Here is a 17,604-nt window from a genome sequence, read left to right as displayed (position 1 = left end):
CCTGAGCCACTGTGCCCGGGCTCAACTACAGTGTTTTTATTTGCAAATCAGTTTCTTTGTTTTCACCTATGTGGCTGTTTGCATAAGGCCACATACATTATGATGTGGATTTTATAAGATTTTTGTATTTCATAGTTGGTAATATTACAAGCAAAATGATGTTGTTTCCTTTGTATTTAGCATTTTTTCCCATCTTTAACTTTTCTGTGTATTTTTCTTTACTTTTCTCATTTTCTCCCCTAGTTTAGGTCTTTATGTATGATCATTCTAAAAACTGCTGATCCACTCAAACTATTGTGTTCTCTTCCAAGAATAATCTTTATTATGTGCTCAATATAGGGAGGACAGCCAGCTATGCTGAGCTTTTTTCAGTAAACATGGAGATAAGCAGTCACTATTGCTGAATACAAAAGAGGCAATGTTTGTGCTAAAACAGTCCTTTTCTCACTGCCATCTAATTCCTTCTCTTTTTTAATGTAAAATTTATTTTTATCAAAGTAACACATGCACATAGCTTAAAAAGTAAATAGTTCTGGAAGATTTACTGTGACATTTTTAAACCAAAAGTATCTGAGACAGGTTTCAATCAATTTAGAAGTTTATTTTGCCAAGGTTAAGGACACGTCTATGACAGCATCAGGAGGTTCTGAGAACATGTGCCCAACGTGGTCAGGCTACAGCTTGGTTTTATGTTTCAGGGAGACAATTTGTACATGTTCTAACTGAAAAGGTAGGACAACCCAAAGCAGGGGCTTCCAGGTCATAGGTAGATTCAAAGATTTGACTATTGGCAATTAGTTGAAAGAGTTTATCTATAGACCTGGAATCAATAGAAGGGAGTGTCTGGTTTAAGATAAGGGCTTGTGGAAACCAAAGTTTTTATTATGCAGATGAAGCTTCCAGGTAGCAGGTTTCAGAGAGAGTAGATTGTGTTAAGATCTCTGTTTTTTTTTTTTTTTGAGAAGGAGTCTTGCTCTGTCGCCCAGGCTGGAGTGCAGTGGCCGGATCTCATCTCACTGCAAGCTCCGCCTCCCAGGTTCACGCCATTCTCCGGCCTCAGCCTCCCGAGTAGCTGGTAATACAGGCGCCCGCCACCTCGCCCGGCTAGTTTTTTGTATTTTTTTTTTTTTTGAGGCAGAGTCTCGCTCTGTCGCCCAGACTGGAGTGCAGTGGCCGGATCTCAGCTCACTGCAAACTCCGCCTCCCGGGTTCACGCCATTCTACTGCCTCAGCCTCCCGAGTAGCTGGGACTACAGGCGCTCGCCACCTCGTCCGGCTAGTTTTTTGTATTTTTTAGTAGAGACGGGGTTTCACTGTGTTAGCCAGGATGGTTTCGATCTCCTGACCTCGTGATAGTTTTTTGTATTTTTTAGTAGAGACGGGGTTTCACCGTGTTAGCCAGGATGGTCTCGATCTCCTGACCTCGTGATCCACCCGTCTCGGCCTCCCAAAGTGCTGGGATTACAGGCTTGAGCCACCGCGCCGGGCTAGATCTCTGTTTTAATGTTAATGCTGGTCAGTTCCTTGATTCTGAAGACTAGAGGATACAGTGAGGCCACCCATTCCCATCAGGGCCTGAACTCATGTTTTGCGTTAACTCTGGAATGCCATTGGCCAAGAAGAGAAGTCCATTCAGTTGGAGGGGAGGGGCTTCAAATTTTATTTCTGGCCTACAACAAAAACAACAGTCAAAAGTATACTTTTCTATCTCCTTATTTCTCATTCTGTGGTGCCATGCCCCAGAAGCAGCTACTTTGAATTCTCCCTAATCATCATGATATTTACCTCCATACTTCTGAAAAATATGCTCATGTGCCGTTTTCTCATCTATTAATTCTAGACATATTCTATTGACTTCCAACTTTTGAAGATGAGAGTTTATAACCCTACCACATACACATATGTGCACATCCATATTTCTCTTCCTTCTCTGACAAAATTGTTTCACAATCTTAATTTTATTAGTATTCAGTGTTTATATTATTATGAAGATGGAATTACTTTTACAAACCGAGCCACAGAGTGTGCTATAATTATATTTCTTTACAACTTTTCCTTATTCTGTAGTGAATTTAAAACATATTTCATGTGTTTTTGGTTAATGCTTTCCCTAAGCTTGCCAATAGTGCCACAAACCTCCACTAAACATATACAGACATACTATATTTTATCTATAAAAGTTATATGTTTTTCTTAGAAACGTCTTTCCTTGAGCCTTCTGGTCTCATATTCCATTGTAATCATATGACTAATGCACAGCTATTGGAGCTTCTTTCACCAACATACAATTTTCTTCTCTTCTATAGTGGATCTCTGGTGTCCTGGGTTCAATATCTTCTTTCCTGATATATTACCCTCATTGGGAAATACATCTTCCAGAATATTCCAAATAAAAAAAAAACATAGAAAACAAATTTTTGACATTTCGTGTATCTAGAGTTATGTTTATTCTATTTTCATATGTTACTGATAGTTTGGAAAGGAATACTTTTTCCCAGTACTGCACTCAGAAGCTTTGTGCTAGTCTGCCTAGAAGGGGTGTTGACAAGTGAAAAAAGTATCTTAGTACAGTTTTACCTTGAATTCCTTTAAAATGAGGCTGAGCATATTTGTCTTTACTTTTCTGTAATATGTCATAATCTATTCATATGCTTTATCTATTTTTCTATTTGATTGTTGGCTTTTGATTTTTTATTTGTAGGAACTCCTTATATATTAAAGAAATTAGTACACTTTCCTTTTTAAATGGTAGGAATTGCTAATATTTTACACCCATTTAGGCAACTTGGCAGCCTCTTTTAAAATAAAATAAAAAAACCCTATCTAGTAATTTTTATTTATAGTATTTATCTAGAAGACATATTCACACATGCAGGGAACATCTTAGAGACAAGGATATTCATTGCAGAATTGTGTGTAAATAGCAAGATTGGAGGCAACTTAAATGTTCATCAACATGATCAAGATAAATAAATCATGATTTACTTATTCAGTGGAGTATTATGCAGGTGTGTATAAACAATGAGGCAGCTCTAAACATACTGATAAGGAAAGATCTCTAAGATGTAAATTTTTAAAGTTGAAAATATGTTACAGAATAGTGTGCATAAGTTACCGATTTTGAATCAAAAGAAAAACTATATATGTAATCAAAATATGTCTTTGAACATCTCTGAAAAAGTATGTAATTAACTGGTAAGATGGTTTGCCTCTGGAACATGGAACTCAGTAGCTGGAGAGCAGGAGTGAAAAGTATATGCTTTTTATTTTTTTGACACCCCCTCCAAGCAGATATAGCACAAAGTTTACAGGCACAGTACTGAGAAAAAAGCATTCCTTTCCAAACTATCAATAACATGTGAAAGTAGAATAAAATATATCTCTAAATATGCAAAATATTAAAAAAAAGTTTCCTATGGATTTTTTTCTGGAACCTTCTGGAAGACTCCAGAAGAGAATTGGAGAGGGAATATATCAGGAAAGAAGATATGGGATCCAAGAAACCAGAGATCAAATATAGAAGAGAAACATATATTGGTGAAAGAAGCCCCAGGCCAGTAGCTATACAGCAGCTTTATTGATATATAATTTACATCCTCTGAAATTTATCAGTATTAAGTGTTTAATTCAATGAATTTTAATATATTTACAGAGTTGTACCATCATCTCCACAATCTGGTTTTCAAACATTTCCATCATCCTGAAGAGAAATTTGTGCCCATTTACAGTTATTCCCCATTCCTACTCCCAGCTCTAGGCGACCGCTTCTTTACTTTCTATCTCTACATATTTGTCTTTTCTGGAAATGCTGTATATGATTTCACATCTTTTGAATGTGCTCTCCTCTATTTTGTATTTTGATAACCTATTCAAAAGTAAAATATTATCTAATTGATCCTATTATTATTCCTTCTTCTCAAATGAAGAAACTACAGGATGAAAAATTTAAATGATGTCTTTGGTAGTATAAGCAGTCAAGAGGTGGGACTAAGAATAAAATCAGAACATTATGAACCAGATCCTACTTCCTATTTTTATTGAATAAATATTAGTCCTCATTTTGGCCTAGCATATGCTGAAATTTAATCATCGTTCACATAAGTGTAAATCTCTGTAAAAGGTCAAAACATTTACCATTCAGATGGGAAAGAACAAATCGTTATACTGCAAAAAGATATGGGTATGAAAATAATACTGTACAGGCACTTCACTTTTTATTGCCTTATTTTGTTAGGAATCCATAAACACTAATAGAATCTTGTCATATATTACAAAGGCTGGCCATCTGCTAATGTTGAGATTAATAATCTATCCCATGGTTAACTCATAAAATCATACAGATTTAGATTTGGATAGGGCTTTAGAAATTTATCTATGACATTTTCACAGATTTATTCCTGTAGATACCAGCCAATCTTATTACTTTAGTGACATGTTTAACAACCTTTGTGAAAATCTCTATATAGATTTATTTTTATGAATATTGTTGGCTGTTACAATCTAAGCTACAAATTTGTGGTCTGTTCCTTCTCAAATGAATAATAGTAATAACGAAAATAACAAGCATGATGATAACCCTCTTTGCTAAGTATTTACTGTAAGTAAGTTGTTACTGAGCTAGGGAGGTGCCTTACATAAGTTAAGGTATTTACTTCACAGTCTTCTAGGATGAAGGCCCTATTTCCTTTTTTTTTCTTTTGAGATGGAGCCTCACTCTGTCGCCAGGCTAGAGTGCAGTGGCATGATCTTAGCTCACTGCAACCTCCGACTCCCTGGTTAAAGCGATTCTCCTGCCTCAGCCTCCTGAGTAGCTGGGAGTACAGGCATGTTTCACCACGCCCGGCTAATTTTTGTATATTTAGCGGAGACGGGGTTTCACCATGTTGGCCAGGATGGTCTCAATCTCCTGACCTCGTGATCTGCCTGCCTTGGTCTCCCAAAGTGCTGTGATTACATACCTAAGTCACCGCGCCTGGCCCAAAGGCCCTATTTTTAATCCTATATTCAGCAAAGGAAAGTTTACTGGAGAGGTTAATGAACGTGCCTAATGTCACACAGGTATTAAATGAAAGAGCTCAAATGTGAACCCAGGCTTTAATCAATATGCTTTTGCATACACTGTTGCATTAGCCTCATTCCTGACTCATGCTATGCTTTGTCCTCTTGTTTTATTCTTATTTCACTTCATGTCTTAATCTAGTACTTTACCTGCGTTGACTTGTAAATTACCTTGCATTTTTTCAGGAAAGTGTTAGCTTAAATAAGCAAGCAGATTAACTATTGTATGTTTGTGGTTATGTACTGTATTAGAAAAAAATAAAGAAACATGTGTTTTTGTGAACACTGTAATTTCTTCTGCTGCCTAAGGACAAGCTTCCCTCCTCATAGAATGGTTTGTCTTTGCTAAGATAAAGTGAGAACCAATCAATCAATATTGATCAAGCGAATGTGGGGAATACCGAGAATTAATACCATAGTTCCTGCCCTTTGGAAGCTTGCATATTTAAGTGTTGAGTGAAAACACATGTACGAAACCACAAATGGCACTAATAACAGATCCTTTAAGGTTTAAGGTGAAGAGGGTTATTGTAGGAAATTTGATGTGTGTGTGTGTGTTTTCTTTCTTGAGGCGGAGTTTCGCTCTTGTTGCCCAGGCTGGAGTGCAATGGCACCATCTCAGCACACCTCCGCCTCCTGGGTTCAAGCGATTCTTCTGCCTCAGCCTCCCGAGTAGCTGGGATTACAGGCATGCACCACCACCCTGGCTAATTTTGTATTTTTAGTAGAAACGTGGTTTCTCCATGTTAGTCAGGCTGGTCTTGAACTCCCGACCTCAGGTGATCCACTTCCCTCAGCCTCCCAAAGTGCTGGCATTACAGGAGTGAGCCACCGCTCCTGGTCTTCTTTTTTTTTTTTTTTTGACAATCCCATAGGCAAATCAATAATTTGTAAAAATGTGGGTGCTTTGAAGAGTTTTATAGCAAAGTGTTTGGACAAATGCTCTTCAAAGGTCTATCCAACTTAAAAGTAATATTATTTACGGCCGGGCGCGGTGGCTCACACCTGTAATCCCAGCACTTTGGGAGGCCGAGGAGGGCGGATCACCTGAGGTCCAGAGTTCAAGACCGGACTCAGGAGGCGGAAATTGCGGTTAGCCGAGATCGCGACATTGTACTCCAGCCCGGGCAACAAGAGCGAAACTCAAAAATATATATATATTTTAAGAATTATATAGAATATCATTTAGTATACTGAAATTCCAATTAGTAAAGGATAAGAGCTTTGCCTGAAGAAGATATGGAAAAACCCAGAGTATTGAGAGTAACTGGAGGGACACAGGGAGTATTTGTCATTTTTCAGAATTAGAAGTGCATTTGTGCTTGCGTGTGTTGGGGGTGGAGGTGAAGGGTGCAGGAGAAGGATGGGTACTGGCAAAGTCGTTACTCACTGAGATTTTCAAGAAGTCGGTGCCTCTCCCAATTTTGTTGAGCCTCTGGTAAAAACACGTTAAAGTAAAATGTCCACTATAGTATCAAGTAAAAATTGAGACCATAAGATATAGCAAAGGGAGTCAATTTGCATAGCCCATTTTACTTCTACCTTCTGTAAACAATCTGAAGACTCAGTTGCTCCCACTCCCATCTCCACTTTCCCTTTCATGCCTCCAAATGTTAAACTCCAACTATTGTAGCATTTTAACACATCGCTCCATTTGCGTCTATTTCCACCTAGGGTACCGTGAATATTTTCTACAGGTGCACACTAATCACCAACTGAAGTGAGGATCACATTTTCCTCCACGTGGGTTGGTACTACAGGTCTTGAAGCAAAAGCCTTATATTTCAGTCTGAGGAGTTCTACTTGCTTGAGAAAGTGCTGTTGTTACCAAGTGGTCTTGCTCAGTGGGGTAAAGGCTCTTTTGTTTTAGAGGCTGGAGCCAGTCTGCAAATAAAAGATGGCTTAGGAGAAAAGCTATCCAATGTTTTTTCCTTGGCCCGCATAGGTTGACGGTAGCCAAGCTGGCACTTGGCGTGGAGTGAAAAGTGGAGGCTGCTTGGGGGCCGTCCTGCAGTCAGGGAAGAGACAGTGTGGAGGGCTGTTGGGAGGTGTCCCCCAAGGAGTGGAAACCAGGACGCCGCGGTCTGCAGCAGCAGGCCAGGTTCCAGAGGGCGGCAGGCGGAGGGCGGAGGGAGGAAGGCGCGCGGAGGCGCGGAGGAGGCGTCGGCGGCGGCGCCCACTCCCCCTAGTCCCTGCGCCCCGCCGCTCGCCTCCCGCTGCCGGGCGCCGGCGCGCTCGGCTCTTTCCGCCGCCGCCGCTGCCGCGCGCTGCCCCGTGCGCCTCGGCACCTTCGGCAATTTCCGTCGGGCCCCAGCCGCCATTTTCTCGCCGCTTGTGTGGCTCGCTGGCTGCGTGGCTCGGTTCTTGTGAGCGAAGCTTTGTCCGGTTCGGCAATGGACGGGTATGTAATCGGGCCGGCGAGAAGGTGTGTGTGAGAGAGGAGTTGGACCGTCCTTCGGCCCTGTCCCGGGCCGGGGAGAAAACCTCCCGCGGCCCCTCCCAGGGCTGGGCTGCCGTTACCCAACCCCCGCCCCATCGCACACACCCCTCCCTTTGCTTCCCCCGGCGGGCTTTGGTCGAGAAAATGAGAAGAAAGCGGGCTTGGAGGCTGGGGAGGCACTGGGGCGATGGCGGGGGTGAGGATCCCGGAGTGGGAGCGGGCACCGGCTTGGCGGCGGGGGATGGAGTGGGAACCCCATAATGTCTCGCCGGTCCGTCCCTGCCCCCTCTAGGAGCCATTTCGATCCGTACCCTGGGACCCGACCCTTGGGTTAGCGGTGCCTGTAAGAGCGAGTGGGATGGGCAAAGACAGGCCTTTGGAGTGGGGGAGCCTCTAGGGGAAGAGGAGAGAGCCACCCCTTGTGGACCCCAGCCATCCGCAACCTCTCCGGCCTCACCCGGCCCACCGAGAGATGCCGGTGGCGGGAGCTCCGGGGAAAGCCTAGTGGGAGCCGCTGGGGAAGGGGGGAGGGCGTGCGGCGGCGGGAGGAAGGGGGAGGGCAGATGTCATACTCCTTTGTTTTCATTTGAGTCTGGTAGTGGGGGCGGGAGGGAGGAAAAATGCCTTTTTGTGGGGACTGAAGACATTCAAGGCTTGGCAAAAGGGCCCAGAAATTAAATCATCTAAAAAGCGAAGTGTTTGAGGCCGACATTAGTCACATGGGCAAAGGCCAACAGCAATGGCAGAAACAAGAGCAGATAGTCAACGCAGGGCTATCTCTTTAGCTACTTTGGTCAGTTTCTGGAAAAATGACTACAGAAACACAGAACTATGCTGCATCTTTGCGAACCTGAGTGAAAACAGAATGCTGAGTGAGGTGAGAGACAAGACTGTGAAATGGTAGGGACCAATGTCTCTCTGACTCGCTTCACACCTGAAAAGACTCAGTATTTTAAGTCGTCTTTAGAAAGGGGGCACGCTTAAGGTCGAAAATATAGCTTAAGGTCGAAAATATAGCAGTATGCAGCTCTTTTGGGAGTGTAAACATAATATCATTTAGCAAATACATTTATTAAAATCAGTGAGTATTTGAAGAATCAAAAATTTGGTTAAGCGCCTAGAGTTTGGTGTTTTTTAAAAGATATTAAAAAGAAGATTTTATAAAAGTTAACACAGTCTTACAGAATTCAAATCGTCCTAGATGTTACCTTAAGATTATTTTCCAGATGAAACAGATCCAGAGAATTTCGGTTTTCCCCCCAGATCAACACGGAAATTGATGTCAAAACTTGCACTAGAATTCATGTTTCCTGATTCCTGGTTCCTATGGAGACTACTAAAGAGTTTAAGCGTTAAATTATTAATCTCAGTATACTGGCATTGTGGAAATGGCATAGTGTTTTGGGTTTTGTGCTTTTTGGCTATTGAATGTGTTGTCAAAAAATACCACAAGTTTACTGAATTTTGCCTCACGTTTGAAAGTTACTTTTAGAAAACCAGGTTGATAACAGTACAGGTAAGTCACTGACCATCTGTGGTATTTTTTTTCCCCATCTGTATGTGAGTGGCTGGAAGAGTTTTGAATGATGAACTATCCTAAAAAGTTTTAGAGCCAAAGAGTGATTAGAAGAATAATAAGAAGTTGAAACTATTTATTTTTTTTTGCAGAATCGTCACTGAGGTTGCAGTTGGTGTGAAGGTAGGAAAAATATGTTTGAAACTGGGATCGTTGGATCTACTGTTATCATAATTACTGGAAAATTTTAGCTTTTGCTTTTGAAAACTATACTGTAGCTAACAAAACCCAAGTGTAAAATGTTTCTTTTCATTTCTAAAGTTGGACCACATTAACAGTTTGTAATCACCATAAGCTTTTCTAGAACTGGCCATCTAAGTATGAATGATCAGGAAATTAAAAATGCTTTCACACATGGCTTCTTGTAATATAAAATGATACCCCAATTTTCTGAGGGGAAATAATGATTTTAAATGGACGGTAAGTGGTTTGACCTATATCTTGTAATTTTGTTAATCTAAGTTTGTTTTTGTTTTTGTTTTGTTTTTTACTTTTTGTCATATGAAAATGAATATATTTTGGTCAATAAGAAGGCACATTAGAAATGAATTATCCTGATCCTTAAAAAGAAAGTTGTTGAGGCAATAGCTTCAAATTTGAATCAGAAGTTAAGAGCTGGTTTGTCTATTGAAGAAAGGCTTTATGGTCGAGATCCTTTGGAATCCTTCCTTTTGGCCAAGAAAACTACTCATCGTTTAAACTTTAGTTCTAATGCTTAACATTTTCTTGAGTACTTACAACTTTTAATGTAATGATGTAGTGTAATTTTTTTTTTTTTTTTTGAGGTGGAGCTTCACTCTGTTGCCCAGGCTAGATGCAGTGGCGCGATCTTGGCCCACTGCAACCTCTGCCTCCTGGGTTCAAGCAATTCTCCTGCCTCAGCCTACTGAGTAGCTGGGATTACAGGTGCTCACCACCACGCCCAACTAATTTGTATTTTTAGTAGAGATTGAGTTCACACTGTTGGTCAGGCTGGTCTCGAACTCCTTACCTTGTGATCTGCCTGCTTCGACCTCCCAAAGTTCTGGGATTGCAGGTGTGAGCCACCGTGCCCAGCCTGTATTGTCATTTTTCATTTGCAAACCTGTCTGTCCTGAGAGGCTATCTGCTTAGTCCATTGATGCTGACTGTTCAAACATTTTTTGGAATTCTTAAAATTGTATCCGTAATGATGTTATGTTCTTTCAAATACTTTTGGGAATGTTACTGTGTTTTCTTGCTTATTTTCTGTTGTCTTACCTATAGTGAACTAGATATTTGTCCATTCTTTAGGCTTGTTTCTTTAGTTCATTTTGTACAGACTGAAGGAGAAATAATAAGCTCTTTTTGGTGATAGTATTTTCCAAGTTGAGTTAGTCATGGGATTTAAAATCAGGAATAGCTAAAGAGTGCAAAATGGTAGATGTTGTAGTTTCCATCCAAACAAATTTCTTCTGTGAATTCTAGAAAATAATAAATGATACAAGTGTGAGTGTCCACTGTTAGTAGAAAAGGAGAGTAGTTTGTAGACAAGGCTCAGAATGAGTAGACAGAAAAAAACTGAGGAGACTAGGAGTAGGATGTCCAGATGTAATGTATTGGTTACACCAGTTTTTTATGTTAGTTGTTTGAGGAGAATACTTTAGAAGATGATAAAAAAAAAAGTTGCAAACCATTTTTAAAAATCCATTGTTTAATATAAAAGTCTGAATAATTAAAGTTAATTTAATTTTCTGGAATAATGGTTAAGAATTTTTGCTTTGCTGTCAGGCCTGTGTACAAGTAGTTAAGTGTTCTTTAAAAACATTTGTAAATTTGCTTTAAAGACACTGATGTATGTTTAAAAAAATTGAAACTGATTCACAGGTTTTTTTTTTTATTTCTTAGGTGTAGGTAATTGTGTTAAAATTTTGTGCCTTTTTACTTGAAATTATTGATATGTTACCACACATATAAACATCTTTATTTACGTAATTGATTGGATTCAAACTATTGTTCTGGCCCACATCTTGCCTTTCTTTTTTTTTTTGAATGAGAGTCCCCTCTGTCACCAGGCGGGAGAGCAGTTGCATGATCTCCGCTCACTGCAACCTCCGCCTCCCAGGGTTCAAGCGATTCTCCTGCCTCAGCCTCCCGAGTAACTGGGACTACAGGTGCACGCCACCACACCAGACTAACTTTTGTATTTTTAGTGGAGACGGGGTTTCACCATTTTGGCCAGGATGGTCTTGATCTCTTGACTCCATGATTTGCCCGCCTTGACCTCCCAGAGTGCTGGGATTACAGGCGTGAGCCGCTGCGCCTGGCCCATATCTTGAGATATAATTTGACATAAAATAAACTACCCATATTAAATATACAATGTTTTGTCTCATACATACTCTTGTGAAACCATCACCACAATCAAGATAATGAACGTCAGTCACTCCCCACAATATCATCTTGCAACTTTATACTCCCTCCCTCCTGCTTTTCTTTCCCCAAGCAACCGCTGATATGCTTTCTGTCACTGTACATTAGTTCACACTTTTTAGAATTTTAGGTAAATGTAATCATATGGTATGTACATTTTTGGCCTGGGTTAGTCCACTCAGAATAATTATTTTGAGATTCACCCATGTTGTGTTTCAATAGTCCATTCTCTTTTATTGCTTAGCAATATTACACTTTATGGCTATACAGCAATTTGTTAATCCATTCAAGTCTTGAGGGACATTTGTATTGTTTTCTGTTTTGAGCTAATAAAAATATAGTTGTGAACATACCTGTACAAGTCTTTGTATGGACATAGGCTTTCATTTGTCTTGGTTGGGAGGGCTATGATTGGAAAGTCTGGATCATGTGGTAGGCACATGTTTAACTTTTTAAGGAAGTGCAAACTTTTTAAAAGTAGTTCTACCATCTTGCATTGCCATCTGCAGGGTATGAAATTTCCAGTCCCTCCACATCCTTTCTAATGCCTGTTATCTTGTCTTTTTGATTGTAGACATTCTAGTGTATATGAAGTGATATTTCATTGTGGTTTTAATTTGCATTCCTCTAATATCTATGATGTTGAACATCTTTTCATGTGCTTTTTGTCAACTTTTACCTTTGGTGAACTGTGTGTTTATATCTTTTGCCCAATTTTTTGTTTGGTTGTTTATTTTTAATTGAGTTTTGAGAGGTCTTCATTGTGGTTATAAGTCCTTTATCAGATATATGGCCTGCAAATCTTTTCTGCCACTTGTCTTCTCGTTCTCAGCATTGTCTTTTGAAGAGCAACTGTTATTAATTCTTATGGACTCCAGTTTACCAAGTTTTTCTTTTATGGATTGTGGTTTTGGGGTCTTGCCTGAGCCATTTTTGCCTAACTGTAAGCCATGACGATTTTTTCCTTTTGTTTGTTAGTAATAATAATTTTTTTTAGAGACAGGGCCTGACTCTGTCACCCAGGCTGAAGTGTAGTGGTGCAGTCGTAGCTCAGGATAATCTTGAACTCCTGGACACAAGGGCTCCTGCTTCAGCCTCCCAAGTAGCTAAGACTACAGGCACACAGCACCATGCCCAGCTAATTTTTAAATTTTTTATAGACCTGATGTCTGTCTATTTTGCCCAGGCTGGTCTTGAACTCCTGGCCTCAAGCAGTCTTTCTGCCTCAGCCTTCCAAAGTGTTGGAATTAAAGGCATGAGCCACTGCTCTTGGCCACCTTTTTTTCTAATAGGAGTTTTATACTTTGGTTTAACATTTAGGTCTCTTTCATTTTGACTTAATATTTTGAATATGGTACAAAGTGTGGGTCAGAAGTATTTGGTTTTGCATGGGGACATCCAGTGTTTACACCATTATTTGTTGAAAAGACTATCCTTTCTCCATTCACTTGGCTTTGCAGCTTCATGAAAAATCAGTTATCTCTGTATGTATGATTATATGTCTGTACTCTATTCTTTTGTATTGACCCATTTTCCTTTAGATGCTAGAAACATACTGTCTTAATCATTGTAGCTTTATATCGAGTCTTGAAACCACTTACTTAGTCTTGGCCCTCCAACTCTGATCTTTTTCAAAGTTGTTTTTTACTCTTCTGAGTCCTTTTGTGTTTTCATGTGAGTCAGTTTTTACAAAAACTGCTTGGATTTTACCGGATTTGACTTAAATCTGTAGAGCAATTTGGGGAAAATTGTCATCTTAACAAGTGAGTCTTTCTAACCATGACTACAGTTGATGTCTCTATTAGGTCTTTAATTTCTTTAAGCAGTGTTTTTTTTCAGTGCACAGGTTTTGTGCATTGTTTGATTAGATTTATCCATAAGTATTTTATATATTTTGATGTTATTGTAAATGATATTTTAAAAACTTAATTTCCAATGGTTTGCTAGTATATAGAAATGATTATGGCATATTGCTCTTGTGTTCTGATCCTTTGCTAAACTCATTTAGTAGGTCTAATAGTTTTTTTTATATATCCCATCACATTTTCTTGAGAGGGAGTCTCAGTCACCTAGGCTGGAGTACAGTGACAGGATCTTGGCTCACTGCAACCTCCGCCTCCTGGGTCAAGAAATTCTCCTGCCTCAGCCTCCCAAATAGCTGGGACTACTGGCGCATACCACCATGCCTGGCTAATTTTTGTATTTTCAGTTGAGGCAGGATTTCACCATGTTGGCCAGGCTGGTCTCAAACTCTTGACCTCAAGTGATCCACCTGCCTAGGCCTCCCAAAATGCTAAGATTATAGGTGTGAGCCACCACCCCCAGCCTATGCCGTTAAATTTTCTACATAGACAATTTATACCCAATAGTTTTTAAATAGTTTTCTTCCTTTTCTAGCTGGGTGCCATTTTTTGTCTCCATTTTCTTGTCTGTGGTATCCAGTACAATGTTTAATAGAAGTGCTGAGAGAATATCTTTACCTTGCTCCTGATATTGGGTGAAAACTCTAAAATTTCTTCCTTAACTGATACAATTCACTAGTGAAGCCATGTGGGGCCAGATGTTTGTTTTCTTTGTTGGGAGGTTTTAAACTACATATTTAACTTATTTAATAGATACAGGGCTATTCAGTTTGTTTAGTTCTTGAGTGAACTTTGGTAATTTGTATCTTCTATAGGACTAGTCCATTTCCTTTTAAGTTGCTGAATGTATTTGGGTAGAATTGTTCATGATACTATAGTTTTTTTTTGAGATGGAGTCTTCCTGTGTCGCCCAGGCTGGAGTGCAGTAGCTCAATCTCAGCTCACTGCAACCTCCGCATCCCGGGTTCACGTTGTTCTCCTGCCTCAGCATCCCAAGTAGCTGGGATCACAGGCACACGCCACCACACCTGGCTAATTTTTTGTATTTTTGGTAGAGACAGGGTTTCACTATGTTGGCCAGGCTGGTCTCGAACTCCTGACCTTGCAATCTGCCTGCCCTGGCCTCCCAAAGTGCTGGGATTACAGGCGTGAGCCACTGTACCCAGCCATGATACTACATTTTTACACTTTTGATACCTGTTGAATACTTAGTGATGTCAGCTCTCTCATTCCCAGTAGCGATAATTTATGTCATCTTTTTTCCTTGTCTGTCTGGATTGAAGTTTATTGATTTTATTAATCTCCAGAATATCAGCTTTTGGTTTCATTGAGGTTTCTCTGTTGTTTTTCTGTCTTCTATTTCTGTCTGCTGTTTTTATTTTGTTTTGCACTGTGTTTAGATTGATCTTCATTTTCTACTTAGTTAACATTGAAGTTGATGTCATTAACTTGATACTTATGTAGGGGTTTAGTGCTTTATGTTTCCCTTTTAAGTACCACTTTCATTGCATTCCTCAAATTTTGACATGTATATTTTTATTCAGTTCAAAATACTTAAAAAAAATTTTTTTTGACCCATGGGTTATTGGTAAGTATGTTATTTATGTTATTTAATTTCCAGATATTTGGAGTTTTCTGTATATCTGTTACGTATTCTTAATTTTTTTTTATTCTGGCCAGAGAATGTATTGTCTAAGACTTGGATCTTTGTAAACATGGAGACTTGTTTTATGGTCCAAATATTATAAATCTTATTAAGTATTCACTGAATACTCTGATGATTCTCTGCAGATTTGGAGAGATCTCTGCAGCTCTTTTCTCTGGTACTTTGACCTGTAAACTCTAGTTACTTTGGTCTTCTCAGGCTCTTGGCTCTCTCACAATTAAAGTAGACTTTGAGGCTCAGCCTGGTTTCCTCATAGTTGTGCTGTGGCCTGGACACTCAAGGGAGTAAGCTGAGGCAAACAGGGACTCATTTGTTTTCTAACTTTCAGGGATTATTGTCCATCATTGCCTGATCTCCAGTGTCTTGAAAACCCATTGTTCTGTATATTTGCTTGATTGTTTGTTGTTGTTTGGGCAAGGCAAATCTGGGTCATGTTATTCTATCTTGACTGGAAGTAGAAGTCCAATGTTTTTTTTTTTATTATTTTTTAATTTTTTTATTATACTTTTAAGTTCTAGGGTACACGTGCACAACGTGCAGGTTTGTTGCATATGTATACATGTGCCATGTTATATAATGGTACACTCATTAACTCGTCATTTACATTAGGTATATCTCCTAATGCGATCCCTCCCCTCTCTGCACACCCGACGACAGGCCCTGGTGTATAATATTCCTCTTCCTGTGTCCAAGTGTTCTCATTGTTCAGTTCCCACCTATGAGTGAGAACATGCGGTGTTTGGTTTTCTATTCTTGTGATAGTTTGCTGAGAATGGTTTCCAGCTTCATCCATGTCCCTACAAAGGACATGAACTCATCTTTTTTTATGGCTGCATAGTATTCCATGGTGTATATGTGCCACATTTTCTTAATCCAGTCTATCATTGATGGAGATTTGGGTTGGTTCCAAGTCTTTGCTATTGTGAATGGTGCTGTAATAAACATACCTGTGCCTGTGTCTTTATAGCAGCATGATTTATAACCCTTTGGGTATATACCCAGTAATGAGATCTCTGGGTCAAATGATGTTTCTAGTTCTAGATCCTTGAGGAATCACCACACTGTTTTCCACAATGGTTGAACCAGTTTGCGGTCCCACCAACAGTGTAAAAGTGTTCCTATTTCTCCACATCCTCTCCAGCACCTTTTGTTTCCTGACTGTTTAATGATTGCCATTCTAACTGGTGTGAGGTGGTATCTCATTGTGGTTTTGGTTTCCATTTCTCTGATGGCTGATGGCCAGTGATGATGAGCATTTTTTCATGTGTCTGTTGGCTGCATAAATGTCTTCTTTTGAGAAGTGTCTGTTCATATCCTTCGTTCTCTACCATCAGAGTGAACAGGTATGGCAGAAAATTTTTGCAGTCTACCCATCTGACAAAGGGCTAATATCCAGAATCTACAAAGAACTCAAACAAATACACAAGAAAAAAACAACCCCATCAAAAAGTGGGCAAAGGATATGAACAGGCACTGTTTTTTTTAAATTACATAATGTGGTCTCAGCAGTTACAGATCTTCCTCATTCTTTGTTAATGACAATGGAGGATACTCTTGTGTGACTCCACCACAGTGTAGTTACTGGACATACCACAATTTAGTTTCCTATATTGATGGACATTTAGGTTTGATTCCAGTTTGTGGTTAGTTGTAACGTGTGGACATATTTAGAATAGAAGTAAAAATGCTGTGTCAAAAGAAATTTATGCTTAAAGAGTTACTGGAAACCACAGTGCCAGAACACTCATTTGTTTTTTACAGGTGTGTATGAGAGTGCCTATTTTTCCATACCCTTGGCAATTCTAGGTTTTATCAAAATTTAAAATATTAGATTATTTTACACTAAAAATGTATTTTGTAATTTATATTTTGAAATGGGTGAAGTTTTCAAATTTGCTATTTGTATTTCATTTTCTGTCAACTGCCTGTTTGTGTACTGGACCTAGTTTAATGGTCATCTTTATCACAGTTCTTTGTATAAAAAGATTGATTTCATATGCATTGTAGATATTTTTTCTTTGAGGTTTTCTTTTTTGCTTTTTTGATATTCTTTGTATAGTTTTAGGCATATATATATTTTGATTAAGTTATTTTGCTGTTAAAATCCATTTGATATGTAAACATTTTTAGCCGCAGCTTCTTCATCTTTAAAATTAGGATTTTAATAGTTCCGCAAACTAGGTCCTCAGTTAATGTTAATGTATTTGCATTTAGAATAGCCACATTTTTATGGCTTTAGGATACAAATGAAATCTCATTTTCCATTATTTTATAAATTTGCTGTATTCGGCTTTTCTTGATTTTAGACTTTTTTAGCTCAGTGAGACTATAAGAAAGAATATTTGTGAGTTTGTAATAGGAAATTTGTTACTTTTTTTTTAAATGGCTTTTTATTTTGTTCGTAATTTGTAATTTCAGTGGTGTCATTTCTGTACTCTTAACTGTTTTACCAATGTGAAATCCTTGCGAAGTAATGGACCTATTACTTGGGAAGGCAGAATTGTATGAAATGACTGTAGAATAATACAGGATGGTCCCCAATACCGTAAAATGTTAACTTTTTAGATGTAGATTTTAAGTGTGGTGAAATTTGTAGCAGTATTCTTTAGGA

General features: G+C 39.1%; 1 protein-coding gene across 1 annotated transcript in view; it reads left to right on the top strand.

The window, feature by feature from the left end:
• The first annotated feature begins 7,191 nt into the window (after positions 1-7,191).
• The window catches only part of PTBP2 (polypyrimidine tract binding protein 2), a 91,699-nt gene continuing 81,286 nt past the window's right edge, over positions 7,192-17,604 (top strand). Inside the window, exons 1-2 of the mRNA XM_023231023.2 lie at positions 7,192-7,459; positions 9,167-9,197. Of these exons, the coding sequence (XP_023086791.1) occupies positions 7,452-7,459; positions 9,167-9,197 (39 nt within the window). The 5' untranslated portion in view covers positions 7,192-7,451. The remainder of the gene's footprint in view (positions 7,460-9,166; positions 9,198-17,604) is intronic.

The sequence above is a fragment of the Piliocolobus tephrosceles genome, chromosome 1, assembly GCF_002776525.5.
Source record: "Piliocolobus tephrosceles isolate RC106 chromosome 1, ASM277652v3, whole genome shotgun sequence".
Taxonomy (NCBI): Eukaryota; Metazoa; Chordata; class Mammalia; order Primates; family Cercopithecidae; genus Piliocolobus; species Piliocolobus tephrosceles.
The sequence above is the reverse complement of the archived record's forward strand: the minus strand, read 5'-3'. Positions and strand labels throughout refer to the sequence as shown.